The sequence below is a fragment of the Acanthochromis polyacanthus genome, chromosome 22 (assembly GCF_021347895.1).
Source record: "Acanthochromis polyacanthus isolate Apoly-LR-REF ecotype Palm Island chromosome 22, KAUST_Apoly_ChrSc, whole genome shotgun sequence".
In the NCBI taxonomy this organism is placed as follows: Eukaryota; Metazoa; Chordata; class Actinopteri; family Pomacentridae; genus Acanthochromis; species Acanthochromis polyacanthus.
In genome coordinates, this window is record NC_067134.1 from 8,148,293 (window position 1) to 8,166,135 (window position 17,843).

The window sequence follows — 17,843 nt, forward strand, 5'->3', positions numbered from 1 at the left end:
GGAAACAACGAGAGGGCAGGTCCTGATGCAGGTCCTATTCTAGCAGTAAAAACAGTATTTTAGCTGTATTTTAGAAGTAAAAATGGTACTTTAGCAGTAAAAACAGTACTTTAGCAGTATTTTAGCAATAAAAACAGTAGTTTAGCAGTATTTGAGCAATAAAAACAGTACTTTAGCAGTATTTTAGCAATAAAAACAGTATTTTAGCAGTATTTGAGCAATAAAAACAGTACTTTAGCTGTATTTTAGCAGTAAAAACAGTAGTTTAGCAGTATTTTAGCAATAAAAACAGTAGTTTAGCAGTATTTGAGCAATAAAAACAGTACTTTAGCTGTATTTTAGCAGTAAAAACAGTAGTTTAGCAGTATTTTAGCAATAAAAACAGTAGTTTAGCAGTATTTAAGCAATAAAAACAGTACTTTAGCTGTATTTTAGCAGTAAAAACAGTAGTTTAGCAGTATTTTAGCAATAAAAACAGTAGTTTAGCAGTATTTAAGCAATAAAAACAGTATTTTAGCTGTATTTTAGCAGTAAAAACAGTAGTTTAGCAGTATTTTAGCAATAAAAACAGTAGTTTAGCAGTATTTAAGCAATAAAAACAGTATTTTAGCTGTATTTTAGCAGTAAAAACAGTAGTTTAGCAGTATTTTAGCAATAAAAACAGTAGTTTAGCAGTATTTAAGCAATAAAAACAGTACTTTAGCTGTATTTTAGCAGTAAAAACAGTAGTTTAGCAGTATTTTAGCAGTAAAAACAGTAGTTTAGCAGTATTTTAGCAATAAAAACAGTAGTTTAGCAGTATTTAAGCAATAAAAACAGTACTTTAGCTGTATTCTAGCAGTAAAAACAGTATTTTAGCAATACTTCAGTCAAGAAACTTCCATAAAAATGCTAAATATTAAAATAATTTTCCACTTTCACTGACATATTTACTGGAACCAACATCTGTTTATAACTATTATTTATTATTTTCATGGATATAACCCTTTAAATACCACAGAGACTAAATGATGACATTTTCAAAAAGAAAACAAACCTAAAAACTACATTGTTTGTTATTTAATAATTGCCGAGAGGATTTTATGTTGACGTTTAGATCCAAAATTGAATGGATGATTACAGCCGTTTTTTGATGAAAAGCCAAATTCAAAAATATGTCTTTGATAAACTGCTATGAAAACTTTTATATTAATGAAAACGAATAGATTTCTGTTAAATACGGCAAACTGACAAAGTAGGCGGTAAAATATTCCTAATATTTAGCTTTTTTTTAATTTTATTTTAGCAGGATAAACCATGAAAACTTGATTTTACTTTTCTCTGTCACTCTAAATGTGTCAGATTTAAAATTTAAAAAAATGATTAAAAAATGGACTCAAAACTCAAATAAAACAGAAATCTAATGTGAAATAATCCTTTTTTTCAGGCTGCTGGTTGTTTTGCTTCATAATCGGCCGATTACCGTTTCCAGCGTCTCAAAAAGAAAAATAAATGATCGTGTCGACAGTGAAGGAGGAAAGCGGCTGTAAAACACCAGAAACGACGACGTCCAGCTGATTATTGATCCTGATGATGGTTTATTGATCTGGAGGTCAGAGGTCATGGAAAGGTTTAAAACTCGAGTCAAACCGGATCTAAAATGTGGTTTTTCTCCACTTTTTCTTCCGGCTGCCAGATGGAGATTGATTTAACGTCTGGAGGACAGATGGACGCTGTGACATCACTTCCTGTTTATTGTTGAGGTCGAAGCGTCAGAACGTCTTCAGAGGAGGATCTAGTTTCTGTTAACCGACACGATGCTGGTTTTTATCCGTCAAGAAACTGGAGGTGGGACGTTCAGCACAGAAAAAACAACTAATGTTTAACAGAGAGGAAATGTTAGCGGAAAAATTACCAAAAAAGTGAGAAAATGTCACAAAGAGACACAGAAATACAAAGAAGATGTAAAAATGACACAAAAAGGTGCAAGGAGGAGACAAAAAAATGCAAAATTTACACAAAAAAGGCAAGAATGATTCTTAAAAATGTGCAAAAGTGACACAAAGAGAGGCAAAAATGACCAAAAAGTATAAAAATGACACAAAAACACAAAAATAAAAAATGTAACAAGATGTAAAAATGGAAAATGAAATAGCGACACAAACAGATGCAAAGTAAACGACAAAATTGGTCAAAAACTACACAATGACAGAACAAAGCTGCAAAAAGGGACAAACTGGAGCAAAAATTACACAAATGATTCAAGCAAATGTGCAAAAACGACAAAAAAATGCAAAATTTAAAAATTTTAAATATTCATAAAATTACAAAATTATGCATTGACGTAAAAACACGTGACAGAAAAAAACATGTCACAAAGAGAAGCAATAATTACATGTAAATAATAATAAAAGAGCAAAAATGACACAAAAATATGCAAAAAAGGCACAAAAATAGACACAAAGATGACAGAAAAAGAAGCAGAAAAATCCAAAAATTATAAAACAAGATGCAAAAGGGACTAAAAACAGTAAAATTATGACAGAAAAAGAATCACAAACACATAAATGATAAAAAACAAACAAAAAGTCACAAAAAATATACAAAAATAACACACATTACCACATAAGTTCACAAAATGATGTAGAAATTACGAAATTCTGCAAAAATTACACAGTGACAGAAAAAATGTTACAAAAATGACAAAAAAATCAAAAAGACACAAGCAAAGCAAAAACGACCTATAAATGATCAAAAAAGATGCAAAAAGGACACAAAAAGACGCAATAAAGGTCCAAAAAAACCACTGAAATACCACTAAGAGACAAAAACATATAAAAGTTGAAAAAACAACATAAAAAATATATAAAAATTACAAAACATACAAAAAGTATTAAATATTTTGGGTTTAATGAGACAAACTGCTGTCATCTCGCTAATTAGTAGCTTTTAACGATCTCCTGGTGAACCAATCAGATCGACCGCAGCAAAGCTCCGCCTCCAGAGCCGGTGACATCACGGTTCCCGGGGGAGACGGGGGAGATAAATGTCCTCACCCACATCTTCCTATACAGTTAGGCAGGAAGACTATTTTTGTACCTGCGGGAGGCCGGCGCTATTGTTTTGGCGGGTCGGTGTCTGCGGCTTCCTGTCACGGTGACGAGTCGCAGGAAGAGGAAACGGGTCACAGCTGGCCGGACGGACTTCCAACATCTGGTCTCTGAACACCGAAAAAAACCCGAGAGGAGCTCCGACCTCGACACGATGAGTGGACGTTCACGGTTCAAGATAAAAATCCAGAAGTCAACATCTGCAAACAGCAGCACGACTTCACAGACGACATATTTTAACTTTGTGAGATAAAAACTGAAATAAATAAAGAAATCAGAAAATTACAGGAGAAAAGAGGAAATATTTCCAGAGATGTTGAGATAGAAACTGAAATATTTTAAGAATGAAATCAGAACTTTATAAGAAGAAAAAATTAATTATTGCAAGAGCAAAAGTGGAAATATTTTAGTGATTAAATCAAAACAAAGTGAGAAAAAAGGTGTAATATTTCAAGAGGAAATCTGTATCGTTGCAAAGGAAAAGCTGAACAATTTTCCCGATTAAATCAAAACAAGACAAAAGCTGAAATATTTTGAAGCTTCAATCAGAACAAAACGAGAAAAGTAGAAATATTTTGTTGATAAAATCAAAATAAAGCAAGATACAAACTAAAACACCAAACCAAAATAAAGAGAGAAAAAAGTTTAAATATTTTGAAGATTAAATAAAACAAAGCGATAAAAGTAGAAATATTGTAAAGATTAAATGAAAGCAAAACAAGAAATATTTTAAAGATTTAATCAAAATAAAGCATGATTAAAGTTGAAATATTTTAACGGAAATTCTGAAAACCTGAAACATCTAAGATAAAAACCTGAAACATTTTTGAAGCGAATTTGTAGCATCACAAAAAAAAAAATCAAATTTTCAAGAGTGATGTTGAAATAACAGGAGATAAAGCTGAAATATTTAAGAAAGAAATCTTAGTTTTATGAGAAAAAAACTTACAATATTTTAAGAGGAAATTGGCATTGTTGCAGGAGAGAAGCTAAAAGATTAAATCGACACAAGGCAACAGAAAAGATAAAATATTTTAAACTTGTGTCCAAATTTTATCAAAAAAAGCAGAAATATTCTGAGAAAAAGTTAAATGTCAAGAATAAAAAACTGAAATAATTAAAAAGAAATTTGGTTGCGTCACAAAAACTTAAATATTTTAAGAGTTATGTTGAATGACTCCAAGATAAAAATTGAAATATTTTAAAATTTATGCCACAATGTGACAAAAAAAGTTGAGATGAAAGCTGAAATCTGAACTTTATGAGAGAAGTTGAAATATTTTAAGGATTAAACGGAAACATTGAGTGAAAAATTGAAATATTTTAAAAGAAATTCTGTAATGCTACGATAAAAACTGAAATATTTTAAAGAAAATTCTGTAATGCTACGATAAAAACTGAAATATTTTAAAGAAAATTCTGTAATGCTACGATAAAAACTGAAATATTTTAAAGAAAATTCTGTAATGCTACGATAAAAACTGAAATATTTTAAAGAAAATTCTGTAATGCTACGATAAAAACTGAAATATTTTAAAGAAAATTCTGTAATGCTACGATAAAAACTGAAATATTTTAAAGAAAATTCTGTAATGCTACGATAAAAACTGAAATATTTTAAAGAAAATTCTGTAATGCTACGATAAAAACTGAAATATTTTAAAGAAAATTCTGTAATGCTACGATAAAAACTGAAATATTTTAAAGAAAATTCTGTAGTGCTACGATAAAAACTGAAATATTTCAAGAGTGATGTCAATTTCATGTAGACAACAAAAAAGTTGAGATATTTTAGGGGTTAAATGGGAATGTTTAAATAGAAAAACTGAAATATTCTTAAAGAAAATTCATAAAGTTAAAGAGGTACAGCTGAAATATTTCAAGAGTCATGTAGGAATTTTTTTTAAATATCTAACGGCAAACGCGCAGAGAGAAAAAGTTGAAATATATTTAGGAAATGAATGGAAACACGGCGTGAAATACTGAAATATTTAAAAGCAAATTCATAATGTGACAAAAAAAATGATATATTTCAAGAGTTATGTTGAAATAATACGAGATAAAAGCTTGAATATTGACAACAAAGTCGTAAAGCTTCAAAAAAGGAGCTGAAATATTTTAAGAAATAAATTGAAACATAAGTGAAAAGCTGAAATATTTTAAGAGAAATTTGCAATGTTACAATAGAAAAACTGAAGCATTTTCAGAGCAAATTTGCAAAGTTGTAGGAAAAAAATTAATGTTTCAAATTCCTGATATGTCAAAAGAAAAACTGAAATATACAAGTTTAAATATCTTCGTCCACAATGACTCCAAAATTGTATAAGATTTGTCAAAATTTGTCCGAAATGACTCCAAATTTGTCCAAGATTACCATAATGAACAATTACTGCCTTTAAAGTTTAAAAATGTGAGTTTATATGTTTAATAATATGTTGTTATATGTTCAAAGCTGCTTCCAGGATTACTAACTTACTACTTATTACTACAGGATTACTAACTTCACCAACATTTGACAAAGAAGGAAGCTGAAAGTAAAATGAGTCAACTGAGATGTTTTCTTACCTGAGATGAAGCAGCAGCAGCACATGAGGACACAAGAAAAACATTATTAATATCAATAATCATCATTAACTATCAATCAAACATCAACAACAAAACGGAACAAGTTTTAAGCAGAAAAATATCAACAAAATTGTCCAAAATTACTGAAAATTGACTAAAATGACCTGAATGGATCCAAAATTTAACAAAAATGATTCAAAATTGTCCAAAAAGACAAAAAATTTACCATAGTTTCATTTTTTTTACTCGTTAGTGTCGAGACCAAATAAAATTTTAAATTTACTGAATTTAAAAATGTCCTAAAATCTGACTAAAATAACTTAATATTTGTTCAAAATGACTAGAAATGTGTCTAACATTCATAGAAACGATCCAAAATGACTTCAAATCTGACCAAAATTAATAATTATTACCAACAACTAAAGACTAAAAAGATGCACAATTGGTACAAAATAAGTAACGATTGTCCAGAATTACTCAAAATGTGGCAACGTTTAAAGTTATTTATGGCAAAAGTGACATAAGACAACAATTACCTGAAACCAAAATAGTACATAATTTGATCAAAATCATTCAAAATTTAAATAAAATGAGACAAAGTTGTCTAAAGCAGTGGTTCTCAACCCTGTTCCTCAGGACCCCATGTCCTGCATGTTTTAGATGCTTCCCTGCTCCAACACACCTGATTCAAATGATCAGCTCGTTATCAGGCTTCTGCAGAGGCTTGATAACGAGCTGATCATTTGAATCAGGTGTGTTGGAGCAGGGAAGCATCTAAAACATGCAGGACATGGGGTCCTGAGGAACATGGGGTCCTGAGGAACAGGGTTGAGAACCACTGTTCTAAAGGACCTGAAACGTGTCCACAATAACTCAAAACGCAACTAGAAGGACACATTATGTACAAAATAAGATAAATTTGAACCAAAGTGACCAAATTTACTACAAGTTTGTGAACAATTGCTTAAAATCTGATCAAAATGACTCAAAGTTTGGACAAAATCATTCTAAATTTGACCAGGTTCCAGTTTTGTAGCATTTTTGAGTTCAGATAGAACAAATCTGAGCTTTAAAACTTCTTCAAAACAGCCCAAGATCTGAGCATAATACTCTTACTTTGTCCAGAGTGACACAAAATTTGACCAAAATTACTAAAAACGTGTCTAAAATAAATCAAAAATGACTTAAAACCTGACCAACATGACTAGGAGCGTGGTAGAGCCCTGTTATGAAGTTCCTTCTCGTCCACACTTCAGACAGAAAGTCAGACCAGCTCTGATATCTGCAGTCCCCCCCCCCCCCCCAGTTTTCCACTTAACTAAGAACCAAACCGAACTGTGACTTCCGTACCGAACCATGATTTTTGTGTACCGTTACACCCCTACTAAAAACTGTCAAAAAGATTTCCAAAGACCATTAAAGCCTCTTTTACAGGACTTAGTTTTGGGTCCAGAGTATGAACTAATTAACTGTGAAGTTCCTTGAACCAACACAGACTGTAAACACCAACATTAACCAACGTTGTAGATCTAAAAGAGCCATTGGCTGGATTTTAGGACGTCGTACTACGTTGGAGGTCGATCACCTGATTCTGATTTACAACGAGGAAGTCAGAATGGAACCAGGTGAGTTTCCTCTCAACAACTTCCTCCTGAGATTAAAGAGTTCAGCCAAAGTTTAGACACAACTCAGCCAAATAATGATGACGGACATAAAGACAGACGTCTGTACAGACTACAACCCGTTTACTACCAACGAGATCATCAACATCTAGTCTGAATGTAACCTGGAACTTGGTCTCATTAATAAACAATAAAACAATCAGAAAACTGGATATTAATGTAGCAAAGTCTCAAAAGCCCGGGTATTAATGTAACAAGACGACATGGTCATCAATATCCCCCGCCACATGTGATGTCTATGAGTGTATATCCACAATAGTGATCAAAGGGCCATAACTCTGTTAAATATTATCACACAGGTCTCATTTTCGAACTTGATCAAGGTGTCCATGGTGTGAAGCTACACACTAAATTTCGTAATCCTAGCTGTAATAGTTTCCGAGAAAAGCTGTCCCCTTCATGTCGGACAGACAGACGGACACCAAACCTATATCTCCCTTTTCCACTTCGTGGAGGCGGGGGATAATAAAGAGTCTAAAACCTGGATATTAATGTAGTAAAGAGTGTAAAACCTGGATATTAATGTAGTAAAGAGTCTAAAACCTGGATATTAATGTACACTGACAGTCAATAGAAACTTTGAGACCATATTTTTCAACAAAATTTTTTTTTGAAGCCCAAACTGGATTTTCTTCACATGAATCATTTGTTTAGCATATTGGCTTACAGAAACAAAAATCTAAAGTTTGAAGAATGATTTCAAAATGAAGAATTTCACAAAAGAAAACGGCACCTGCCAAACACAAAGTCCCAACAGTCAGTACCGAGTATGGCCTCCATGTGCTTGGATGCAGGCAGCAATCCGTCGGCGCATGCTTTGGACCAGGCTTCTGATTGTGGGTTGGGAACAGCCCATACGCCTGGATACATCACTGTAGCTCAAAGCGGCCTCCACCATACCCAGTGCCCGGAGACGTTGTTCATGTGATAGACGGCATGATGCTGTTCACTGGACTAACAATGGTGGCCTTTTTTGGGCCTTTATATAGGCCTTCAAACCCATTCTCACATTGTGCAGATACTCACTGAGTACTGCTTGGTGTGTATTTGGTTCACTTTTGCAAAGTGACCAACCCATGTGCAATGAATCATGACAAAATGACAACTCATCATTATCTCCACTACCAGGGCACTAGATCATCAGTAAATCCACAATGAATCATTACAACCCCCCTACAAGTAGAATTCTGCCTACATTTATACCTCAAAGTTTCTATTGACTGTCAGTATAGTAATTGTGACTCCAGGTTGTTCCAGATGAACTATATTTTGCTGCGTAGATCTTTGGTTTAGTCTGGACGTCTCATTCTGTCTAATCCTGGTGGATCCAGACGTCCTGCTGTGGATCCACTAATCCTCCTGTTTGGATTTTAACAACTGTCTCATTTTATACTGGACCTTTACTACATTAATATCCAGGTTATAGACTTTTTACTACATTAATATCCAGGTTTTAGACTTTTTACTACATTAATATCCAGGTTTTAGACTCTTTACTACATTAATATCCAGGTTTTAGACTCTTTACTACATTATTATCCAGGTTTTAGACTCTTTAGTACATTAATATCCAGGTTTTCATAACTTTACTACATTAATATCCAGGTTTTAGACTCTTTACTACATTAATATCCAGGTTTTCATAACTTTACTACATTAATATCCAGGTTTTAGACTCTTTACTACATTAATATCCAGGTTTTCATAACTTTACTACATTAATATCCAGGTTTTAGACTCTTTACTACATTAATATCCAGGTTTTCATAACTTTACTACATTAATATGCAGGTTTTAGACTCTTTACTACATTAATATGCAGGTTTTAGACTCTTTACTACAGGGGTGTCAAACTCAGTTCCTGGAGGGCCACTATCCTGCATGTTCTAGATGTTTCCCTCTTCTAACACACCTGATTCAAATGATCAGGCTCGTTATCAGGCTTCTGCTGAGCTTGATGATGAGCTGATCATTTGAATCAGGTGTGTTAGAAGAGGGAAACATCTAAAACATGCAGGATAGTGGCCCTCCAGGAACTGAGTTTGACACCCCTGCTTTACTACATTAATATCCAGGTTTTAGACTCTTTACTACATTAATATGCAGGTTTTAGACTCTTTACTACATTAATATCCAGGTTTTAGACTCTTTATTACATTAATATCCAAGTTTTTATGACTTTAGTACATTAATATCCAGGTTTTCCACACTTTGGTGAATTAACTTTGAGTTTTTTCACATTTTGATGCTGTAACATTTAAGTGTTTGAGATTTTTCAATAGTAACTAGTTTGTTTTTTTACATTTTTCAGCTCTAACATTTAGGTTTTCACATGTTGCTGATTTAAGATCCATGTTTTTGATACTTTGCAGCTTGAAAATTCAGGTTTTAGACAGTTTGGTGCGTTACTATCCAGTATTTTGATACTTTGATGCTTTGTAATTGAAGTTTTTGATATTTTACTGTATAAAAATCCTTTTTTTAAAAATTTTAATCCTTCAACAATCAGGTTGTGATGATTTGAGATCCAGATTTTGAAATTTTACTGCATTAATATCATGGACCATGTGTCCTGACTGTCCATCATGACCTCAGAGGACCTACACCAGCCTTTCTAAACGCTGTTCACAGGAGCTAATCTGAGTGGAACTGCATGGATTGATACTACTGGAGGCAGATTAAAGCGAGCTGGAGAATCCCAGAGATCCCAGTTAACCCAGTCTGACTGGTGGAGCTGCTCCCTCTGACCAACCACGTCAACCAACACATTCCTGGACTGATGGATGTACAACCTACAGGACGTTTCTGTTCAAACTGAAGCTTAAGTAACACGTTTGTTAAACCGGATGAAATGGATTCGGTGTTTGGTCGATTAATGTCAGAAAAAGGTGAAAAAGGTCAATCAAAAGGAACAAATGACGTCTGGAAAGGTCTTCTGCTGTTCACAACATAGATTTTAGACTCTTTACTCCATTAATATCCAAGTTTTTCTCTATTTAACCCACTAATATCCAAGTTTTTCTATTTTTAACCCATTAATATCCAAGTTTTTCTATTTTTAACCCACTAATATCCAGGTTTTTCTATTTTTAACCCACTAATATCCAAGTTTTTCTATTTTTAACCCACTAATATCCAAGTTTTTCTATTTTTAATCCATTAATATCCAAGTGTTTCTCTTTTTAATCCATTAATATCCAAGTTTTTGATATGTTTTTTGCATGAATATCCAAGTTTTTGATTCTTTTAATCATTAATATCCAGGTTTTAGACTTTTTAACTACATTAAAATTGAGGTTTTTGACTCTTACTACATTAACGTCCAGGTTTTAGACTCTTTACTAAATTAATATTCAGGTTTTAGACCCCATCCCGCCTCCACTGAGCGCGCTCAGTGCTGACTCATGCTCTGTCCACGACACTAGAACCAATGAAAGCTGCAGGAAAACAAATGAAAGCATCACGTCTGCTGCCCTTAATCCAGTTTCTGGACAAAAGGTGCACAGATCTCCATGTAATTCCTCAAGACAGAGCAGCAGAGCGGCTTACATAACAGATAAAACCCAGTTAAAAGCTTCTCTTATTGCTGTTATCACTGATGGAAGCAGCCGCTGGACAGTCGCTGCTTTACGTAACCCACAAGACGTCACTCAAAAACCTGCTTTGGTCCTCAAAGAGCCAAGAAACACTTCACTTATCCCAAAACCAGAGTAGGAAATTAAAAACACACAGCCGTCAGACACTAGAAATACTTTAAAAGTCAGTGAAAATCGAGCAGGAAGGGCAGAAAAACTGTTAAAACTGGAAAAATAGCAAATATCAGTAAATTAAAGAGATAATTAGTAAAATGGTTCAGACATAAATGAAAAACGATGATTAACAAAGGAAATTTTATTTACGAATCAATGACCAAAAATGGTTTAAAGTGGCTGTAAATGTGTCCAAAATGGCAAAAAAAAGCCATAAATGGCCGAAACATTGCCTAAAATTAATTCTAATTTGGCCAAAAAGATTCAAAATATGTCCTAAATGACCAAAAATTTTGACAGTTACTAAAATGTGGTCTAAAAGTTATTAAAAATTCAACAAAATGACTCACAATTTGTACAAAACTATTCAAAAACTAATACGACTTCAGGGCTCCAGACTGCGACTAAATGGTCGCATTTTGTGACCAAAATTTGAGCGAGTGAATTTTTCATCTACTCGCACATGTGCGACCAGAAAATTTGCAGATTTTTTTTAAATTACTGCTGAGTATTTTTTGTTGCTGACAAACTTCTGCTCCACACTTCAGCCCAGTACACAGTAATGTACAAATGAGCTGGTTTACCAACATTAACTCCAAAAGAAGAAGAAAGAAACGAACACCAAAGAAGAAGAAGGCGAGCAAGAGTGAGAGCAGGGCTGAATAACGGTGAAGTTCCTGCTGTTTCATAAAGCCTTCATTTACGTTCAGCCTTATTTTGAACACAAAATAAGCCTGAACGCTCCTTTCCTGTCCTCATTCCAGCTGCTTCTAAGTTTAAACACATCCTTTGTTACACAGCAACAGTGGAACCGTTTTCTTTCGTCTTTACGTGAATTTTCGGACTTTTCAGCAGCGTCTTCATCATGTCACAAACCTCTTCTGAGAGAAACACTTCCTGTGCCGCTGGAATGGTCACAAAATAAAAGCCCGTAGCATTAAAAATATGTCTTCAAAATAAAAGCCTGAAGGGAACGGTTATTTTAGCATTAGCAAAACAAAGGCTTGGCAAAAGTGATGAACTGATCAGCAGACCTTTATAAGAGTAATTTACACGTGATTTGGTATAAATTCATAACGTGCACATGTATAACACATCCCTGTACTCAGCACAAGGTCTTTTTATTACAGATTTCATCTGTCAGAAATGATAGATCAACTGAGCAGCCTTGGCGGAGTACTGCGCTCTGAGTGCTTTTCTAGTTATGTTGTGTCAACTGCTGCACAATAAAATGTGAATTAAAAACATAGTTTCCGCATTTACTGTGCAAGTATTTATCAGTAATACAGTGAAAATGAGAGGAAATGTGAATATTTACTTTGCAAGTCGATTTTGTTGTGCGCCCCTAAATTTTCTGGTTGCGCTCCTAAAATTTAAGTTAGAGGCCACTGTGCTCCTAGAAAAAAGTTAGTCTGGAGCCCTGGACTTAAACGTCAAAATGAGTCAGAAATTTGGCCAAAATTATTCACAATGCGTCCAAAATGACCAAAAATGTCATAAAAGACTTCAGCATTCCAGATTTTTGACTTTTTACTACATTAACGTCCAGGTTAATTAATTAAAATTTGAACTAAATGACTCCAAAGTTGTCTCAAACAAATTGGAAGTTTCCCCAAATCAACAGAAATGTGCTTGATGAAAACTACAACAATAAAAGCTGTTAAGAAATGACTCAAAACTGACCTGAAATGTGGAAAATGATTCAAAATATGGACAAAATGACTCAGAAACGTGTCCCAAACAAGTTAAAAATGTGAAATACGACTCAAAATGTGTCTAAAAGGATTTAAGGTTTGGTCAAATTTTGTCAAAATGTATAAAATATTACAAATTATTAACAAGTACATATTTTTATTTAATGCATTCTAACAGGAAAAAATTGCAACATGACAGACTGAAAAATTATTTAATTTTTTTCTTTTAATTGGCAGCAAAAATTAGAAAAAATACACAACTTCTTTCTGAAATAAATACAGTAAAAAAAAGACGATTTTACAGCCAAACATTACAAAAGAATAAATTAGAAAAAATTAAGTTAATGAAACACAGATAACAGTTTATTACCTTTATGAATTATATATAATAATTAATATAATAAAATGTATTATATTAATAGAATTTTTAAACATGTTTTTCAATTAATCAGATTTGTAATAATTTTAACCACAAAAAGGAAAGAAAACTTTTTTTTTTTCATTTTTACAGCTAATATTTAAATTATTAATGATTAATAAAGGCAATTTATTTATTACAATCTGACTGGAAAAATCTGTAAAATCACAATTTTTTACTTCTTATTTCATATTTTCTTATTTGGTAAATAATGAAGTTTCTTCTGATTAAAATTCAGTAAATTATTTTAAAATTTTATGGTTTAATGGCACAAAAGAATAAATTATCATTTATAAATTAGATGTAGATGTTTTTTCTGTATATTTTTTGCATTCTATTTTTTACATGTAAATATTACATTTTTGTACATTTATGAGTTATTATCTGTAAATTAACTAAATAAGAAATGTTTTTAAAAAGCTAAAATATCTACAATTTTTTACTCCTAAATACACAGATTTTTTTTCTTTCAAACAACAACAGACACAAAAATAATAAAATATATTGATGATTTTAATATTGGAGGTAAAAACATCATAAAATATCAATAAATACCAGAGAAAAATCCTAAATGTGGACATTACGTAGTTTCTAACCTGATTTTTTTCATCTTAACGTGTCAATTTGTGTTTTTTTCTGTGATTTTCCTACAAATGAATATAAAAAATAAATATAAAAATTAGATTATTTATCAGGCAGAAACCCTTTCCATAGAACAAAAACACATAAATCTGGACGTTAAAGAGCCTCTGAAGCTGTGATTGAACCGACCAACGAACAGACAAGAAGCCGACAGGTGAGAAACAGGTAACCGGTCACATGACACCTCCACAGGACAAAAGAGGCAAAAGACAAAAGAAGAAAAGAGATTAAATAAAGAAGTGAAACTCAGAACGATGCAGTGAGAAGGACGGAAATCTGGAAAATAACATTCCTGAACAAAATCCCTCTTCAAAACGTGACCAAAAACGTCTTAAACTCATCCCAAAATGACCCAAAACTCAACCAAAGGGACCAGAAACGTCTTCAAATCGTCCCAAAATGACCCAAAACTCAACCAAAGGGACCAGAAACGTCTTCAACTGGTCCCAAAATGACTCAAAACTCAACCAAAGGGACCAGAAACGTCTTCAACTCGTCCCAAAACGACCCAAAACTCAACCAAAGGGACCAGAAACGTCTTCAACTGGTCCCAAAATGACTCAAAACTCAACCAAAGGGACCAGAAACGTCTTCAACTCGTCCCAAAACGACCCAAAACTCAACCAAAGGGACCAGAAACGTCTTCAACTGGTCCCAAAATGACTCAAAACTCAACCAAAGGGACCAGAAACGTCTTCAAATCGTCCCAAAATGACCCAAAACTCAACCAAAGGGACCAGAAACGTCTTCAACTCGTCCCAAAACGACCCAAAACTCAACCAAAGAGACCAGAAACGTCTTCAACTGGTCCCAAAACGACCCAAAATTCAACCAAAGGGACCAGAAACGTCTTCAAATCGTCCCAAAATGACCCAAAACTCAACCAAAGGGACCAGAAACGTCTTCAACTGGTCCCAAAATGACCCAAAACTCAACCAAAGGGACCAGAAACGTCTTCAAATCGTCCCAAAATGACCCAAAACTCAACCAAAGGGACCAGAAACGTCGTCAACTGGTCCCAAAATGACCCAAAATTCAACCAAAGGGACCAGAAACGTCTTCAACTGGTCCCAAAACGACCCAAAACTCTACCAAAGGGACCAGAAACGTCTTCAAATCGTCCCAAAATGACCCAAAACTCAACCAAAGGGACCAGAAACGTCTTCAGCTCGTCCCAAAATGACCCAAAACTCAACCAAAGGGACCAGAAACGTCTTCAACTCGTCCCAAAATGACCCAAAACTCAACCAAAGGGACCAAAAAGTGTTGTCACCAAAGACTGAAAAACTGCATTTGTTCAGAAAAACGTCCGTTTCTGCTGCAGTCAGTCAGTCACCAAGAGAATCCAGACACCGTGCACGCCCACCGTGCACGCCCACCCAGTGATGTTGTCATAGCAACGGATGGAAATTCTAAATTACTTTAAATTGAACAGAAACAAAAGTCGAACAAAACGATGAAAAGTTCATTTAGTGCTTGATGAACTTATTTAGAAAATAAAAATAAATAATCCAGATTAAAACATTCAAAGAACAGTTTTTCACATATAAAGTTAGTTTTCTGTATTTCTCAGGCTGGAAATTAATTTAAAAAAGCTGCAAAGATGCAGATAAATCTCCAGATTTCTAGAAAACAGACTCACTGATGTGAAATGGATTTTTATTATTTTATCTTCTAAATAAGTTTATCAATCATAAACTGAGCAGATTTTTGAGTCTCAGTTTGTCGTTTCTCATATAAAGTTTGTTTTCTGCATTTTCTAGTTTAATAATGAGTCCAATAAATCCTTTTATTGTGTTTGAAATCTACTATGACTTCAGCTTCCTGTCAGTTTAAAAAGAATAACATTAAATCCTCTTCTGGACTATTTACATCGAGTTTACTGGATTTAAAACAATAAAATGATTTATTGGACTAGTTTACAAAATAAAAAATGCAGAAAACAAACTTCATTTTGAAAAATCTGCTCCTTTAGTGTTTGATGAACTTATTTAGAGGATAAAAATAATAAAAAAACAACAAATAATCCAGTTTAAGTCAGTTCTAACCAACACTGAGTCTGTGTTTTACATAAATCTGGATATTTAGCTGCATATTTGGAGCCGTTTTGCATTGATAAAGTTGATTTTCTAGTTGGTAAATTTGTCCTATTAACTCGTCAGTTTAAAAAGAATGACATTAAAGCTTCTTCTGGACCATTTATATCTAATTTACTGGATTTAAAACCACAATAAAAGGATTTATTGGACTAATTTACAAACTAAAAAAATGCAGAAAATCAACTTTATATGTGGAAAAAAACAAGCCAAGACTCATTAAATACAAAAACACAACAAATAATCCAGTTCAAAGCAAACTGACAGCATTAAAAAATGCAGAAAAATCAACTTTACTCTGAAAATTCTGCTAAGTTTATGTTTGATAAACTTATTTAGAAGATTAGAAATCAGAAATAATTGAGTTTAAGTCAGTTCTAACCAACACTGAGTCTGCGTTTTACATAAATCTGGATATTTAGCTGCATATTTGGAGCCGTTTTCCATTAATAAAGTTGATTTTCTGCATTTTCTAGTTGGTAAATTTGTCCCATTAACCCTTCAGCTTCCTGTCAGTTTAAAAGAATGACATTAAATCCTCTTCTGGACCATTTATATCTAATTTACTGGATTTAAAACCACAATAAAAGGATTTATTGGACCAATTTACAAACTAAAAAATGCAGAAAACAAACTTTGTTTTGAAAAATCTGCTCCTTTAGTGTTTGATGAACTTATTTAAAGGATAAAAATCATAAATAATCCAGCATACGGTAAATTCCCAGCCTTAAAACCACAGAAACCGACTTTCCTCCCAATAAATACTGAGATAAAACGGTTATTTTGCTCCAGAACCGACCTTCTATGGCGATCACATGCTCCCGGATCTGGTTCTGCAGCAGCGGCTCGTCCAGCCGCTCCAGCAGCTCGTAGATGGAGTAGATGTTCGGATGGACCGACTCGAACCTCTGGATCTCCGCCCGGATGGCGGCCGAGTTGGCGAGGTGCTGCTGGTAGTTCATGTCCGCGGAGGGGAGCCTGTTAGCGGGACGGTGAAGCTCTGGGGCCCCTCGGTGCCTCTACATCCCCGGAGACCGGATCAACATCCAGCGGAGGCGGACAGACTCGCCGCTACTGTCCGGTGAAGGCAGCGCCTCTCCCGGCTCCAGATCCCGGCGCTGTGACAGATGTGCGGCGGGCCAGGCACCGCTGCCCCATATCCTGGAGGATTACACGGGGCTCGGCGGTGTGTCTGCGGATTAAAAGCGGCTTTGGGAGTCGCGGAGGAGCAGAAAGTCAGCGGACGGAACCACGGCCTAGCTGGCTGGGCTAGCCGCTAAAGCTAACTAGCTTCCAGCCGGAGGGGGACGACGGGAAAACTGTCCGCTTTCCAGGCGTCACAGGCGGCTTGGCGTATTTCTGAGTGCGGAGTTAGAGCTCCGGAGAGCGGCCCGGAGCGGTCATGGAGGAGCGGGGCCGGACGGCGGCTCTGCGGGCAGCTGTGGAGGGCAGCTCGGGTCCTGCTCCCCGCGTCCTGCGTCCCTCCGCTCGGTGTTTTGTCTCCGGGACCAGCTGCGCTAATTAACGGCCAGATTTAACCACCGACAGCGCGAGACCACCGGAGCCCTCGCGGCCCCGTGATGCGTGCAGGTGTGCCGAGTGACGTGGAAGTTCCACTGGTACCGTCCCGCTCTCTCAGCCCGACCACAGTGTCTCCGTCCCCCGCCGTGCGGTCACATCCAGCCGGGAACCTCCGTCAGTGTGTTTCCCTCCGGAGCGTTAAGTCAGAAATACGCGCAGCGAAGCACTTCCGGCTGGGATTTCAACGTAAAACACCGCCACCGGAAGTAGTTAGGAAAAATATGGAATATAGATAATAAAAATAAAAGGGAGCCCAAATGTATGATTTAAAACCTGTAGTATTATAGTTTGTATATAATAATAATAATAATAATAATCATAATCATA

The 17,843-nt window shown here is 34.8% G+C and overlaps 1 protein-coding gene across 2 annotated transcripts in view; it reads right to left on the reverse strand.

Annotated features, from left to right (window-relative positions):
- The window catches only part of agap1 (ArfGAP with GTPase domain, ankyrin repeat and PH domain 1), a 158,764-nt gene extending 140,991 nt beyond the window's left edge, over window positions 1-17,773 (reverse strand). The window contains exon 1 of one of the 2 annotated variants that reach the window (XM_051941658.1): window positions 16,735-17,773. In XM_051941658.1, the coding sequence (XP_051797618.1) occupies window positions 16,735-16,897 (163 nt within the window). In that variant the 5' untranslated portion in view covers window positions 16,898-17,773. The remainder of the gene's footprint in view (window positions 1-16,734) is intronic. The other variant, XM_051941657.1, reaches the window with a different exon arrangement.
- Window positions 17,774-17,843: the final 70 nt, after the last annotated feature.